General features: G+C 42.3%; 1 protein-coding gene across 1 annotated transcript in view; it reads right to left on the reverse strand.

Moving 5' to 3' along the window:
• Positions 1-17,465, reverse strand: part of LOC128660794 (integrator complex subunit 6) — a 516,514-nt gene that overhangs the window by 97,784 nt on the left and 401,265 nt on the right. The window contains exons 11-12 of the mRNA XM_053714821.1: positions 8,107-8,322; positions 7,456-7,579 (exon numbers count right to left, since the gene is read on the reverse strand). Coding sequence (XP_053570796.1) covers positions 7,456-7,579; positions 8,107-8,322 — 340 coding nt within the window. The remainder of the gene's footprint in view (positions 1-7,455; positions 7,580-8,106; positions 8,323-17,465) is intronic.

Below are 17,465 nucleotides of genomic sequence, written 5' to 3' on the forward strand. Positions count from 1 at the left end.
AGCTTCAGAGAAGTTAGATTTTGATGTTTGAATGGACCCTGTATCAGAAGGTCCTGTCTCAGAGGTAGAGACCAAGGCGGACAGGATGACATGTCCACTAGATCTGCATACCAAGTCCTGCGTGGCCAAGCAGGTGCTATTAGAATTACTGATGCTCTCTCCTGTTTGATTTTGGCAATCAATCGAGGAAGCAGCGGGAAGGGTGGAAACACATAAGCCATCCTGAAGTTCCAAGGTGCTGTCAAAGCATCTATCAGAACTGCTCCCGGATCCCTGGATCTGGACCCGTAGCGAGGAAGTTTGGCGTTCTGGCGAGACGCCATGAGATCTATCTCTGGTTTGCCCCAACGTCGAAGTATTTGGGCAAAGACCTCCGGATGAAGTTCCCACTCCCCCGGATGAAGAGTCTGGCGACTCAAGAAATCCGCCTCCCAGTTCTCCACTCCCGGGATGTGGATTGCTGACAGGTGGCAAGAGTGAGACTCTGCCCAGCGAATTATCTTTGATACTTCCATCATTGCTAGGGAGCTTCTTGTCCCTCCCTGATGGTTGATGTAAGCTACAGTCGTGATGTTGTCCGACTGAAACCTGATGAACCCCCGAGTTATTAACTGGGGCCAAGCCAGAAGGGCATTGAGAACTGCTCTCAATTCCAGAATGTTTATTGGAAGGAGACTCTCCTCCTGATTCCATAGTCCCTGAGCCTTCAGAGAATTCCAGACAGCGCCCCAACCTAGTAGGCTGGCGTCTGTTGTTACAATTGTCCAGTCTGGCCTGCTGAATGGCATTCCCCTGGACAGGTGTGGCCGATGAAGCCACCATAGAAGAGAATTTCTGGTCTCTTGATTCAGATTCAGAGTAGGGGACAAATCTGAGTAATCCCCATTCCACTGACTTAGCATGCATAGTTGCAGCGGTCTGAGGTGTAGGCGTGCAAAAGGTACTATGTCCATTGCCGCTACCATTAAGCCGATCACCTCCATGCATTGAGCTACTGACGGGTGTTGAATGGAATGAAGGACGCGGCATGCATTTTGAAGTTTTGTTAACCTGTCTTCTGTCAGGTAAATCTTCATTTCTACAGAATCTATAAGAGTCCCCAAGAATGGAACTCTTGTGAGAGGAAAGAGAGAACTCTTCTTTTCGTTCACTTTCCATCCATGCGACCTTAGAAATGCCAGAACTAACTCTGTATGAGACTTGGCAGTTTGAAAGCTTGAAGCTTGTATTAGAATGTCGTCTAGGTACGGAGCTACCGAAATCCCTCGCGGTCTTAGTACCGCTAGAAGGGCACCCAGAACCTTTGTGAAGATTCTTGGAGCCGTAGCCAATCCGAATGGAAGAGCTACAAACTGGTAGTGCCTGTCTAAGAAGGCAAACCTTAGATACCGGTGATGATCTTTGTGGATCGGTATGTGAAGGTAAGCATCCTTTAAATCCACTGTGGTCATGTACTGACCCTCTTGGATCATGGGTAAAATAGTCCGAATAGTTTCCATTTTGAACGATGGAACTCTTAGTAATTTGTTTAGAGTCTTTAAATCTAAGATTGGCCTGAAAGTTCCCTCTTTTTTGGGAACCACAAACAGGTTTGAGTAGAACCCTTGTCCTTGTTCCGACCACGGAACCGGATGGATCACTCCCATTGTTAACAGATCTTGTACGCAGCGTAGAAACGCTTCTTTCTTTATCTGGTTTGTTGACAACCTTGACAGATGAAATCTCCCTCTTGGGGGAGATAATTTGAAGTCTAGAAGGTATCCCTGAGATATGATCTCTAGTGCCCAGGGATCCTGAACATCTCTTGCCCAGGCCTGGGCGAAGAGAGAGAGTCTGCCCCCTACTAGATCCGGTCCCGGATCGGGGGCTCTCGGTTCATGCTGTCTTTGGGGCAGCAGCAGGTTTCCTGGCCTGCTTGCTTTTGTTCCAGGACTGGTTAGGCTTCCAGCCTTGCCTGTAACGAGCAACAGCTCCTTCCTGTTTTGGTGCAGTGGAGGTTGATGCTGCTCCTGTTTTGAAATTCCGAAAGGGACGAAAATTAGACTGTCTAGCCTTAGCTTTGGCCTTGTCTTGAGGTAGGGCGTGGCCCTTACCTCCCGTAATGTCAGCGATAATTTCTTTCAAACCGGGCCCGAATAAGGACTGCCCCTTGAAAGGTATATTAAGTAATTTGGACTTAGAAGTAACATCAGCTGACCAGGATTTTAGCCACAGTGCCCTGCGTGCCTGTATGGCGAATCCTGAGTTCTTAGCCGTAAGTTTGGTTAAATGTACTACGGCCTCCGAAATGAAAGAATTAGCTAGTTTAAGGACTCTAAGCCTGTCCGTAATGTCGTCTAGCGTAGAGGAACTAAGGTTCTCTTCAAGCGACTCAATCCAAAATGCTGCCGCAGCCGTAATCGGCGCGATACATGCAAGGGGTTGTAATATAAAACCTTGTTGAACAAACATTTTCTTAAGGTAACCCTCTAATTTTTTATCCATTGGATCTGAGAAAGCACAGCTATCCTCCACCGGGATAGTGGTACGCTTAGCTAAAGTAGAAACTGCTCCCTCCACCTTGGGGACCGTTTGCCATAAGTCCCGAGTGGTGGCGTCTATTGGAAACATCTTTCTAAATATTGGAGGGGGTGAGAACGGCACACCGGGTCTATCCCACTCCTTAGTAACAATTTCAGTTAGTCTCTTAGGTATAGGAAAAACGTCAGTACTCGCCGGTACCGCAAAGTATTTATCCAACCTACACAGTTTCTCTGGTATTGCAACAGTGTTACAATCGTTGAGAGCTGCTAAGACCTCCCCTAGTAGTACACGGAGGTTCTCCAATTTAAATTTAAAATTTGAAATATCTGAGTCCAATCTGTTTGGATCAGAACCGTCACCCACAGAATGAAGCTCTCCGTCCTCATGCTCTGCGAGCTGTGACGCAGTATCAGACATGGCCCTAGCATTGTCAGCGCACTCTGTTCTCACCCCAGAGTGATCACGCTTGCCTCTTAGTTCAGGTAATTTAGACAAAACTTCAGTCATAACAGTAGCCATATCTTGTAATGTTATCTGTAATGGCCGCCCAGATGTACTAGGCGCCAAAATATCACGCACCTCCCGGGCGGGAGATGCAGGTACTGTCGCGTGAGGCGAGTTAGTCGGCATAACTCTCCCCTCGCTGTTTGGTGAAATTTGTTCACATTGTACAGATTGACTTTTATTTAAAGTAGCATCAATACAGTTAGTACATAAATTTCTATTGGGCTCCACCTTGGCATTGGAACAAATGACACAGATATCTTCCTCTGAGTCAGACATGTTTAACACACTAGCAAAAAACTTACAACTTGGTTATAATCTTTTTTAGCAAAAAACGTACTGTGCCTCAAAGAGGTACTAACGATTAAATGACAGTTGAAATAATGAACTGAAAAACAGTTATTGCATCAAATTTTAAAACAACACAACTTTTAGCAAAGGTTTGTTCCCATTAGTAAAAAACAACACTAATTAAATTTGTACATAAGAAAACAAAACAACGTTTTTTTATACACAGTCACTATAAGAATTCTCACAGCTCTGCTGAGAGAATTTACCTCCCTTCAAAGAAGTTTGAAGACCCCTGAGATCTGTCAGAAATGAACCGGATCATGCAGGACATATAAAAGTAGCTGACTGGAATTTTTTGATGCGTAGCAAAGAGCGCCAAAAACGGCCCCTCCCTCTCCCACACAGCAGTGAAGAGAAACGAAACTGTCACAATTAAAGCAAAAAACTGCCAAGTGGAAAATAATGCCCAAACATTTATTCACACAGTACCTCAGCAATGTAAACGATTCTACATTCCAGCAAAAACGTTTAACATGAGAATAGTTATTAAAAGGATTAGTGACCTTAACACAGTAGTTCCGGTGAAATACCATCCCCAGAATACTGAAGTGTATACATACATGTCATTTTAACGGTATGGCAGGCTTTTCTCATCAATTCCATTCAGAAAATAAAAACTGCCACATACCTCAATGCAGATTCATCTGCCCGCTGTCCCCTGATCTGAAGCCTTTACCTCCCTCAGATGGTCGAGAACAGCAATATGATCTTAACGACTCCGGTTAAAATCATAGTAAAAAATCTCTGTCAGATTCTTCCTCAAACTCTGCCAGAGAAGTAATAACACGCTCCGGTGCTATTTTAAAATAACAAACTTTTGATTGAAGTCATAAAAACTAAGTATAATCACCATAGTCCTCTCACACATCCTATCTAGTCGTTGGGTGCAAGAGAATGACTGGGACTGACGTAGAGGGGAGGAGCTATATGCAGCTCTGCTGGGTGAATCCTCTTGCATTTCCTGTTGGGGAGGAGTTATATCCCAGAAGTAATGATGACCCGTGGACTGATCACACATAACAGAAGAAAAACTAATTTTCATACATTTTTACTCTGCAGTTGGTAAAAAAAGCAATTGTAAACACATTAAGGGAAAAACTATTTTACAGTATACTGTCCCTTTAATGAACGTTTGTGCAAAAATTAATTTAAACAGTTATAACTCTCAGACAGCCTCTACACCTCAGCAGCTCATGCTGAGGTGCCTGCCTGCCTAACGATACAAAACACGGTAATCAAAACACGGAACACTAAGAGCCCAAACATGAAGATGATTCCGGGTTTCAACCTGAGCTTAGAAATAAGGTCGCTTAGATACAAGGAGGACACCAACTGTGACCGCAATGGAAACTCTCCTCTCCGGTATACAGGAAGTGGAGAGCATGAAAAAGAAATATGAAGTGCGTCACAAAACTCCGTCCCTCGCTGCACGCAATTAAACAAACCGCCCGGTCGGTATTTGTACAAAAGAAAACCGCCGGGAGTAAATAAAAAAACACCAACCACCATTAAAATGCCTGACTCCTTGTCCCCAGTGCCTGCACAGCTGCCAAACTAAGCCCAATAACTATTAAGGGCTATTCTTAAAGTTTTAATAAAGAGAAAGTGCCATCATATTTTCCTGTTGCATCCCAGATTTTTTTTTTTATAAAATAGCACTTACCTCATAAAGGCTGCCTGGCAGTAAGGCAGATCACTAGGTTTGAGAGGTCCTCTCCCTCACATGGACCTGTGGAAAAATAATAAGACTGGATATTCTGTATAGTCTTACAAAATAAGGGCAGCATTTTTATTTAACATTATGGGAGGCGCAGTGAGAATTATGTCCCACAAGTTCCCACTGCTTAAAAGTCACCATTGCTTTACTGAAGAGACTGAAATGGACTACGGCTACACCCTAGAGGAAAAACAGCACATACTTGTACTGCAAATAAAATAATAAAATCTTGATTGAAGAATCTTTCCAGACACCTAACTTTATCACTTCCTTACCCTAACGTAGGCAAAGAGAATGACTGGGGTTGTATGGAAGGGAGGCGATATTTAACAGCTTTGCTGTGGTGCTCTTTGCCGCCTCCTGCTGGGCAGGAGTGATATTCCCAATAGTAATTAGATGATCCCTGGACTAACCGGGTCATTAAAAAGAAATATGTTTTTACAGGTCTTCCCCCTACTTGACAGCAAAGGGCTCCAATGCACTTCTATATATGTGTTATGTGTGTACATATGTATTTATATGTGTATATATAAGACAGTAAATATATATATATATATATATACACAAATAAATAAATATATAAGTACACACATATAAACATACACACACACACACATAGACATGTATATGTATGTTTCTCTAAGTTAAAGCCCTTTACAGCCTATTTATTTCTAACACCTGAGACCTCATATCTGTGAGCCCTTATAACTTATTTGTGCAATACTTTTTTTTTTAAAATAACTTTAATTAGATGGTGTTATGAGTCTAACTGTACTTTAAAATGTATTTTTGATGTGTTTTGTGACACTTTTTTGTTTTGCAAAACGGTTAACCAGAGCTCTGAGGACGCACTATCCCGACGAGTGTTAACCTCAAATACACTCAATAAACCCCTTTTCGCTTGCATGTAAATGTTAGCGTGACACTCGTAACCTGGCCCTAAATACATTTAATGCGCATCACTCTAATCATGGGGGCCCCATTTTGGAACCTAAGTTACACTGCAGGTATATGAAGGAGAATTGCTGCAGATGTGCAAACAGGTCAGCCCCAAAATATAATAAAATATAATAAAAGACAGATTTAAACATGGAGACACCCATGACTAGAGTGAGGCGGGAATAACTTTAATACTATGCTTATAAAGTGTATTTAGGGCCAGATTACAAGTGGAGTGGAAAATATCGCTTTTGCTAAAGTGAAATTTGCGCTCCACTTTGTAATACCAGGACACGCAAATGTGCGCTGGTATTATGAGTTAGGTGCAATGCAAACGCAACCTTGTGTCTGCATTACACGGAAGCACTGTGCTCACAAGAGTGTGTTTCCATAAGCTCCAATGAGAGCCTCATTCTGATGCCGTCATACACGGCACATATCCTAAGCGCAGCGAAGGGGTAAGCTGTGCAGCAAATATAAATATATATGTATATATACATATATATTTATGTGTATATACATATATATTTACAGGGAACAAACAGTTTCCATAGACTGCAATGAAAAGGCACTTTTTTAGTGCCATCTTTTTCTAACACCCCACAGCCACCAACTTTAATCCTTATATACTACCTAGTGCAGTCATTAAAAAAAAAAAAAAAAAAAAAAAAAAGAAGATGCTTCAAATTTTTATTTTTCAAAAAGCAGGGCAGTTGGGGCCCATTTAAAAATATTAACCAGAAGTCTGGCCTCTGGTTAATTTGAGTGCTAACTGCTGCCGCAAGCTCACGGTAGCAATAACCAGCCACTTGTAATGGATGGTTATTTATCATGCGCCCGTAAATGTAATCTAACCCTTGGTGTTTAAAGACATTTAATATTTGTTTTCAGAAACAGAACTGTGGTAAACTCATTTTGCCTTTCTCAATTTTATATAAAGCGTTTAAAGGGAAAGTCCTCTTGAAATTTTTTATTGTTTAATAAAATAATCCCTTTATTACCAATTCCCCAGTTTTGCATAACCAACACTGTTATATTAATACACTTTTTACCTCTGTGGTTACCTTGTATCTAAGACTCTGCAGACTGCCCCCTTATCTTAGTTCTTTTGACAGACTTGCATTTTAGCCAATGCTGACTCTTAAATAACTCCACCGCAGTGAGCAATGTTATCTATATGACACACAAGAACTAGCACTATCCAACTGTGAAAAATTGTCAATAAGAGATAAGAGGCAGCCTTCAACGGTTTAGAAATAAGTTTGAGCTTACATAGGTTTGGCTTTCAAAAAAGAATAACAAGAGAACAAAGCAAATTTGATGACAAAAGTAAATAGGAAAGTTGTTTAAAATTGCATACCCTATCTGAATCATGAAAGTTTAATTTTGACTTGACTGTCCCTTTAAAATAAGTACTTTACCTTCATCCTGTCCAACTATTAGTTTATGGGTTTTCAAAAGATTGGTCCTCATCCTAGTCAATTGATCTAAAAGGTTTGGACGTGGAATGTCATAGGCATTTCTGTATGTCTGTGGCTTCATATCCTACACATAAAAAATAAATAAAAAATAAAGATTAAAAGTTGCTTTAAGAATTTGCATTTACATGGTTTGCTCTTAAAGGGACAGTCTACTTGATTATTTTTATAGTTTAAAAAAAGATAGATAATGCCTTAACTACCCATTCCCCAGCTTTGCACAACCAACATTTTTATATTTATATACTTTATAACCTTTAAACCTCTAATTTTCTGCCTGCTTTCTTATCTCAGTGCATTTTATCAGCTTTTCACAGCCAGATGGTGCTAGTTCATGTGGGTCATATAGATAACACTGTGCTCAATCCTGTAAAGTTATTTATGAAACAACACTGACTGGCAAAAATGCAAGTCTGTCAAAAGAAATTAGATAAGGGGGTAGTATGCAGAGGCTTAGATACAAGGTTAAATGTATATTAAAATAACAGTGTTGGTTATGCAAAACTGGGGAATGGATAATAAAGGGATTATATATATATATCTTTTTAAACAAACATTTTCAGGGAGACTATCCCTTTAACCACAGATACTTACCTTATTTAAGAGCCCTATTTGAAATCCACCAAACTCCTTAACATTTATTTCTGACAGTCGTATGGGTGTCTCTCCGGAGGTCCCCTGCACCAGCTGTTTAAAGTCTCTGTTGTGAACCAAAGGCAGTCTAGTGGAGTTGTTTTTCACTTTAATCCCTGTCTCATGAGGGGGCTTTTTTCCCACAGAAGCTATTATTCTCTCTGACTCTAGCTTAGTCTGTAAGAAATTAAGCGATAGTTTAGACAATGTAATAAATATTTAAGTTAATATTGCTTTATTACTGAAATACATCACACTGAGTTAGCTACTATCTTTGTATTATGATAGCTGCAAAGAAAGCAAGAAAGCAAAGTATGAAAATAGATATACACTGCACTGAAACAGGAGTTTGTACCAGGTGGAAAACACAAATGGCTATTACAAGTGGTGTGCCAACGTTAGCGAGCGCACAATATTGAAATACTGTGTCATATCAGAAACTGAAAGTAAACGCAACTGCACAAGCACAAACTAAATTTGTGCTCGCCGGGTTAGAGTGATTTAAGTACTTGCGTAAAGGGTTAGGGCTAAATAAAAAGTTGCAATTAAATTTAAAAAAACATTTACACTCACACTATCTAATAAAATGTACACATAAATACGAATAATTTTTTTTTTTAGAAGGGTTTAAAGGTATATGGTATATGACAAAGGCCTATAAGCATTTTACGTTCAACTTGTAATACGCGCACATTAAAAATTTACTTCTGGCGGTGTTTGCTCAAGAGCGAAATCGCTAAAAAGCACGCCACTAATCTGGCCCAAGATTGTCAGTTTACACTGTGAATTTAGAGTAATATATTGCTTCAAATAGGTATTAAAAATGTGTTTACATAGATGAAAGGGAACCAGGTTTCTGGGAGTTTCTATCTTTACTAAACAAAATACATGTTTTTTTATAGTGTTATATATATCTGCTTATAGGGACATGAAACCCATTTTTTTCTTTTATGATTTAGAAAAGAACATGCAATTTTAAAACAACTTTCTAATTTACTTCTATTTTAAAATTTTCTTTATTCTCTTGGTATCCTTATGCAAGAGCACTAGATGGCAGCACTATTCCCTGCCATGTAATGCTCCAAACACCTGCCTAGCTATCTCTTCAACACAGAATAATTTAATCGGAACAAAACAAATTTCATAACAGATGTAAATTGGAAACTTTTTAAAAATTGTATGCTCTGTCTGAATGACAAAATAAACATTTTGGGTTTCATATGCCTTTAAAACTCCTTAATCTTTGTATGCTTCTCTAGTTACAAGCTATTAATTAAAGAGAGATTGTACACTAGATTTTTCTTTGCACAAATGTTTCCATCTTAATGGGAGTGGAGTCCACTGCTTCATTCATTACTTGTGGGAATTCAGAACCTGGCCACCAGGAGGAGGCAAAGACACCCTAGCCAAAGGCTTAAATACCTACCCTACTTCCCTCATTCCCCAGTCATTCTTTGCCTTTCGTTACAGGAGGTTGGCAGAGAAGTGTCGGAAGATTGAAGAGAGTCTCTTACGGGGGGTAGTACTCTTCAAAATGGGACTGGAGTTTTAGGTAATCCTGTCAGCCTCTCAGTGAGAGCATGGATGAAAGTTAGAGTCCGGAGATGCAGGGAGAGTCTTTCTGCAAAACCATCCAGACTCATTAACAGCTCCTTAGCAATCAGCGTTGACGAGTTTCGCTGCCTGCTTTGTTCACTCAAGTCCATGTCAGAAGCGAGGCTATCATCTGTCACACTTGAAAGGCCGTGTTCCTGTTCCACGGCGTGGATTCTGGTAAGATTATTTCATTTTACTTCAATGTGTGAAGTGTAATGTAAACAAAGAAGCAGGATCTCAGTGAGACTCTGAGGGGGGTGGGGGTATTGAACAGGGGGGACTTTAATCATGTTTGTTATGTGATTCTGTCTGCTAATGTGTAGTGTCTCTTGGGTTCGTGGCTATCGGAACATAACGTCCTTTTTAAAAGTCAGGCTGCGCGACCCTTGTGGCCTTGGTGCGCTTTTTTCAGGCATGCACAGTGTACCTTGTGACTAGACGCAGTCCCGTTTCTAGTCTCCATATCCGTATTCATGACCGCGTAGCGAAGGGGAGAGTCTGTTTCACTAGTTGTCTGGTCATAGGAGGTGGTGAGTGTCCCAGCCATTGGAGGTGGAAGGTGCCATTTTTATTTTTCTATCCAAGTTATGGGGATTCTGATTTTTTGGAGATGGATGTCTCTGATTCAGATTCTACTTCTTGAGAAAAGTATGAAATGGCCCGGGTAATCCACGCCCATCAGTTATGTTCCGCATGCCGCTTTAGAGTGCTCTTTTCTCCCGAAACGGCGTCAGGGGACTCCATATCCCGTGAGGCGAGTACCCTAGAACCTTCTTTGGCTACGCAAGCAGGTGTCCCTAATGCCGTTACTCCTCCAGAAGGCGGCTTGTTTCCTCCAGAGGTAACGGCACGGTTCCGCCTGGCCATATCTATGGCATTGGCGCATTTACATCTTCCATGAAGGGAGATGTTGATGAGATATTGTCCGTGTTCTGTTAACCATGGCTCGTCAGCTGGGGGATCGTCTGGGTCAGATCAGCTCTCTGGGGAAGCGGTTTCTCTGAGGCTTCAGGGGACCAATCCTTGGGGTCGTCAGTTACCCCGACGGAGGTAAGTCTTGCTGTTTGTTATAGACTGGTGCACCTTTGTGTCCTGCTACGGCATGTATTGACGGTGTTGGGGGGGGGGGGGGGGGTTTGAAGTAATCTCCTTGCGTCTCCAGTTTACTCTTTTCTTTAAGGTATCCTATTCCAATTCTGAGCTTTGGGAGATTTAGATCTCTGACCGGCGGGTCCTGTTAGTGTGTCCGTTCTTCTCTTCTTGGGCATTAAACTGCGGGTGTTGCCCTCATAATTTAAACCGGTTAGGATGTATTTTATTTAATGTTGAAAGCTCATGTGTGTTATAATTTTTTCCTTGGGAACAATTTCTTCTCTGAAATTTGATACCAGCAATTTTGTGGTCGCATTGGCACTTCTGGGGGCATCAAAGGGGATTGTGCTCAGTCCTAATTGTCCTATCCATGCTTGCCATGCTTGCCGGCGGGGTTTTCCGAGTTTGGATCCTGCTAGGGCGTACTCTGTAGACTCCTGGGATCTTTTGATTCAGGTGCTAGAGTGTTTCTCCTTCCCATAGTGAGTTGGGGATCAGAGGATTCCATGAAAATCCATGGTTCCAGGTTTTGACGGCATTTACTCGTCTCCTCCTTTGAGGCTTCCTTTGGGATTGTCCTCTGGGACTTTGTTTCCTTGATGACGGTACCTCTTCCTTAGTGTTGAGGCTGATTGGGCCTTTTGGTCATCGGTTTCAGGAAGTAAGGGCCTGTTGGTCTTTGTTCTACTTCCGGGATCTCGTCTGCTCCCATACTTTTGGAGCTTGACAGTTTATGTGGTCTCCTTTTCGGGTGTTGCCCATATTTAGTCGTGTGCATCCGCCAGGGTTAGAATGTTCGTTTATCATAAATCCTAGAGCTGTAGTGCTTCCAGGTAGTTGATCCCGAGAGGATCTTGGAGACTATTGTTATCTTCTCAATCCAGATTTTCCAGGTTTAGGCTCTGTTCTCTTTTTCATTTACCTTAGTCTTTAGACTTAGGGGGTGCTGACCCTAGAGCCTTTAGGAGTCAACCAGAGTCGCTGTGTGGCTTTTATCATTGCCGAGCACCCTTTCGGTTGGGAGTTTGAATCCCGCTGGGGTCTTGAAGCACTCTGTGTCTGGGATACTTGCATGAGAGTTCAGTGTCCAAGGTGCCTTGGATGTGACTGGAATTGCATCATCTGTGGTGCAAGGTATGCTCCGGATGGGGTAACCTGGTGGTTCCTCAGGAGTTATTAGTTTGTTTAAAGCCGACTCCTGGTTACAGGTGTCTGTTTTTTTTGTCCTTGTCATTGAATGGACATTCTGTATCCACATTCCTTAGGACTGTTTCGGGTCGGACCAGTTCCCGTTTCCTGGACATCTTCTGTTCCACGAGCGGATTTTTCTCTCTCTCATCTGAGAATTGGACTTTTCGGCTGGGTCGATCGTAGTGGCCAAATGGTTCTTCATTCAGTACTTGATCTTTTGGGTCCATATACAGCTTTACACTCCATACCTGTGTGCGGGTGAGCTGTTCTGTTTTTTTTCTCCCCTTTGGGGGGACTTGTCATTCCACTATATCCAACCAGGACTTGGAAGTCCTTTCTTCCTCTGTTCAGTGAGGTTGTCCCCCCTGCCTTGCGTGCAGGGTGTCAGGTGAAGGGCTGGTTTTCTTGTAACATGCCATTACTGTAGTACAGCAGAGGGTCCCCTTTGGGGTGTCCTTACTCTTCGGGAAGGGAGCTGCGACTTGGTTCTGGAACCCGAGCTCTTTTTTGGGGGGCTGGACCCCCTCTTTTTTCCTTCCTGAAGGTCCTGGTGATTTGGGGAATTTTTTAATTCCTATGTCTTTCAGACATTGCCAGTCACTTTGGTGCTGGGTCCGTTGCCCGGAGTGAGGGTCAGGGATCTGTCTGATCTGTTGAACTTTGACCGTGTATCATAGATAGATCTTGTAAGCCTCCTTTAGAGGGGAGGCTTCGCAGTAAATTCCTCCAAGCAGGTATTTTTTCTCTGCTGGTTCTGGGTTCTTTCCCTGCTTTTCATAGGTAGGTGTTGTTCTGCACTGCTTTGGAGTTTTTCTTGCTGAAGACGGTCCTGTGCAGTTTACTAGCTTGATGGCTAGGTTTGGCGCCTTGTGTTCGCTTAGATCACCTTTGCAGCAGGAAGCCTATGGGTTTTCGGAGGAACATATTCAGATATTCTGATGCTGTTTTTTTTTTTGCGGTTTCCGGGGACGGTTTCTTTTTTGGTTGCTCTCTCCTGGGTGCGAGTTAGCACTCTGCGTTGGGAAGGGGTTTTATCTTTCTCCCTTTAGTTTTTCAGGGCTTTACTTTGGTCCCTTGGAATCCATGCAGATAGGGGTTTGGGATTTCCTCTCTTGCTCTGCTAGGTCGGTAGGGTTTTTTGTAGGTTTTGCCCCGTTTCATCCTTGTTTACTCTCTTGGAGTTACCCTTGTTTTTTTTCTTTGAGATGCATGTGTCCTTTTGTGTTTCTGGGGGTCCTTTCGGACTCCTTTATCGGAGTCCTTCCCCTTCCCTTCAGGGAGAATGTGGATGTTTCCCTTCCTTCTGGTCGGGGGTTTATTCGCGGGCTGAGAGCCTGCGGTACTTTGTCTCCTCAGGGGCTTTTGGGCTCGGTCAAGTATAGTGATTCTGAGCGGTCTCTAGCAAGGGCCTTGCTGGTTCTAACTGTTGGGCGTTATTTGTGCCTTTTCCTTTTCTTCTTAAATGGAAAGAGTCCACAGCTGCATTCATTACTTTTGGGAATTAAGAACCTGGTCACCAGGAGGAGGCAGAGACAAAGACAACCCAGCCAAAGGCTTAAATACTGCTCCCACTCCCCTCATCCCCCAGTCATTCTTTGCCTTTCGTCCCAGGAGGATGGCAGAGAAGTGTCAGAATTTTTAATTTTTGTTTTTGTCTCTTATGGAGGGTAGTACTCTTCGGCATGGGGCAGGAGTTTTAAGTAGTCCTGTCAGTCTCTCAGTGAGGGCTTGGATGAAAGTTAGAGTCCGGAGATGCAGGAAGTTTCTTTCTGCGAAACCATCCCGATTCATTTTAACAGCTCCTCAAGCAATCGGATTTGTCGAACTTCGCTCCGCTGCCTGCTTTCTTCTCTCAAGTCTATGGCGGAGGCGATGCTACTATCCGTCACACTTGAAGGGACGTGTTCCTGTTCCACGGCGTAGATTCTGGTAAGATCGTTTCATTTTACGTTATTTGCAATGTACTGTAATGTACATGTTTTCCGAGAGGCTACCACCTTGCGGGTCTAACTTATACATAAGGTTCTCAGTGAGTCTCTTTTAGTATCTTGGAATCGAGGGTTAATATCTTCTGAGGGGGGGTTATTGAACAGGGTTTTTTTTATAATCATGTTTGTTATGTGATTCAACCTGCTTATATGCAATGTTTACTGGGCTCGTGGCTGGAACATTGAGGCCTTTGGAAGTGACGCTGCCTTTTGGTTGGGCGCGCTTGTTTGGACTGTACGGTTCACCTTGTGTGAGGGCGTGGCTACATTCCGTTGTTCCATTTCCACATTCCCGACTGCGTGGCAAAGGACATTTTTTAGTCTGCAGGGGTCTGGTCATAGGTGGTGGTGAGTGCCCCAGCTATTGGGGGTGTCAGGTGCCGTTTTAGTTTTCACTACTTTAGTATTTAAAATATCCTCTATCCACTTATGGAGGATTCTGATGCTGAGACATTTCTGTTTACGCTCGTTCCTGTACCCGTTTTGGGATTCTTTTGTTCCCCTGTTTTGGATCCCTGAGGCTGGGTTGGTCCAGCTGGCTGTGAGTCTGCAGGTCAGGATGGCCGAGCGGTCTATGGAGCTGCATTCGGTCGCAGTCTCCTCTGGATGTGTGAGCTTTGTGGAGTCTATCCTGTTAGCTTAGTCTGCTAGAGTATAGATTTTCCTTTCAACTGGCTCCATTGATTTCAGAAGAGAGTTTACTCTTCCTTCGGGTCCTGAGGGTATACTCTCCTTTTCGGGGGGCCTCGATTGAGGTTTGTGTTCCCCTTTTTAGAGACCTGTGAGTAGGTCCGGCAACTTAGGTTGCCTGGAGCGCGCCCTCTGTCCGGGGGTTACTTTTGAGGTCTGTTTCTTGCTTGACTGCTTCTTTTTCCTCGCAAGTATCCTCTGTGTCGTCCTGTTATGGACTCTGTGTTCTCAAACTTGGGGTTTCTCACCTGGGTGTATTACACACTTTTTCATGATCGAATGCCTTGGTATTCTTGACACTGGGAGGACTTTGCCTTTTCAGTTGCAATCCGTGCTTGCAGGATGTTGGAGAGACGTCTGTTCTGTCTCCGTGCCCGGTCTTTTCCTAGGTTTCGCTTGGTATAGGCGTGACCTCCTTTCCCTGTTTGGGTCTCTGTGAGCGGTGGAGGACTATTTGTTGGACGACGGTGTCTCCTGAAGGACTGTTGGCTCAGTCGAGTCAGTTTGCGGTCTCTAGTTTGGCTTCTGGACAAACTGCGAGACAGTGTCATTGGCATTCAGTGTCCTCTATACCTTCGGTATTGTTTTCCCAAAAGAAATTAATGCAGCTGTGGACTCTTTCCATTTAAGAAGAAAAACATAAATTATGGTTACCTGATAATTTCCTTTTCTTCTGAAGAAGAGAGTCCACAGCTCCCCACCCGTAATTTTATGTGGGGCGTCGTCATTATTCTTCTGGCACCTTTCAACCTGATATGTCTTCTACTGTTCCTTGTTCCTCGGCAGAATCACTGGGGGATAAGGGGAGTGGGAGGAGTATTTAAGCCTTTGGCTGGGTTGTCTTTGCCTCCTCCTGGTGGCCAGGTTCATAATTCCCAAAAGTAATGAATGCAGCTGTGGACTCTTTCCATCAGAAGAAAAGGAAATTATCAGGTAAGCATAATTTATGTTTTTTGTCCTTTGCTCCTGGTGAAGCTTTTTTTTTTTTTTTTTGGGAGTTTGGGTGTTTTCAGGCTATAGTGCCCTCAGTTTAGGGTCCGCTTCCTTTTACCCTGCCATTTTCTTCGTTCAGTGTCCTCTAGAGCTTGGGTATTTGTTCCCACAAGTAATGAATTAAGCAGTGGACTCTCCTCCCATTAAGATGGAAAAACAATTTATGTAAAAACTTACCTGATAAATTAATATCTTTCATATTGGCAAGAGTCCATGAGCTAGTGAAGTATGGGATATACAATCCTACCAGGAGGGGCAACGTTTCCCAAACTTCAAAATGCCTATAAATACACCCCTCACCACACCTACAATTCAGTTTAACGAATAGCCAAGTAGTGGGGTGATAAAGAAAAGAGTAAAAAGCATCAACAAAGGAATTTGGAAATAATTGTGCTTTATACAAAAAAATCATAACCACCAAAAAGAGGGTGGGCCTCATGGACTCTTGCCAATATGAAAGAAATGAATTTATCAGGTAAGTTCTTACATTAATTATGTTTTCTTTCATGTAATTGGCAAAAGTCCATGAGCTAGTGACGTATGGGATATCAAATACCCAAGATGTGGAACTCCACGCAAGAGTCACTAGAGAGGGAGGGATAAAAAATAAAATACAGCCATTTTAAGCTGAAAAAATAATCCACAACCCAAAGTATAAGTTTATTCTTTAGTGATAAGAAAAACTTAAAACATCAGCAGAAGACTCAAACTGAAACAGCTGCCTGAAGAACTTTTCTACCAAAAACTGCTTCTGAAGAAGCAAATACATCAAAACGGTAGAATTTAGTAAATGTATGCAAAGAAGACCAAGTTGCTGCTTTGCAAATCTGATCAACAGAAGTTTCATTCTTAAAAGCCCACAAAGTGGAGACTGACCTAGTAGAATGAGCTGTAATTCTCTGAGGCGGGATCTTACCCGACTCCAAATAGGCTTGATGAATCAAAAGCTTTAACTAAGAAGCCAAGGAAATAGCAGAAGCTTTCTGACCTTTCCTAGGAACAGAAAATAAAACGAATAGACTAGAAGTCTTTCTGAAATCTTTAGTAGCTTCAACATAATATTTCAAAGCTCTTACCACATCCAAAGAATGTAAGGATCTTTCCAAAGAATTCTTTGGATTAGGACACAAGGAAGGGACAACAATTTCTCTACTAATGTTGTTAGAATTCACAACCTTAGGTAAAAATTGAAAAGAAGCCCGCAAAACCGCCTTATCCTGATGAAAAATCCGAAAGGAGATTCACTAGAAAGAGCAGATAGCTCAGAAACCTTTCTAGCAGAAGAGATAGCCAAAAGGAACAACACTTTCCAAGAAAGTAGTTTAATGTCCAAAGAATGCATAGGCTCAAATGGAGGAGCCTGTAACGCCTTCAAAACCAAATTGAGACTACAAGGAGGAGAAATTTATTTAATGACAGGCTTAATTCGAACTAAAGTAAGCAAAAAGGTTCAGCAACACATAGCAGTATAATATAAAAAGTTTTATTCTTCATTTAAGGCACACAGGCACATCATAGAAAAAACATAATTTATGTAAGAACAGTTAATTCGAACTAAAGCCTGTACAAAACAGTGAATATCATTAAGTTTAGCAATCTTTCTGTGAAATAAAACTGAAAGAGCAGAGATTTGTCCCTTCAAGGAACTTGCAGACAAACCTTTATCCAAACCATCCTGAAGAAACTGTAAAATTCTAGGAATTCTAAAAGAATGCCAAGATAATTTATGAGAAGAACACCATGAAATGTAAGTCTTCCAAACTCAATAGT

This window comes from Bombina bombina, chromosome 1 (assembly GCF_027579735.1).
Source record: "Bombina bombina isolate aBomBom1 chromosome 1, aBomBom1.pri, whole genome shotgun sequence".
Taxonomy (NCBI): Eukaryota; Metazoa; Chordata; class Amphibia; order Anura; family Bombinatoridae; genus Bombina; species Bombina bombina.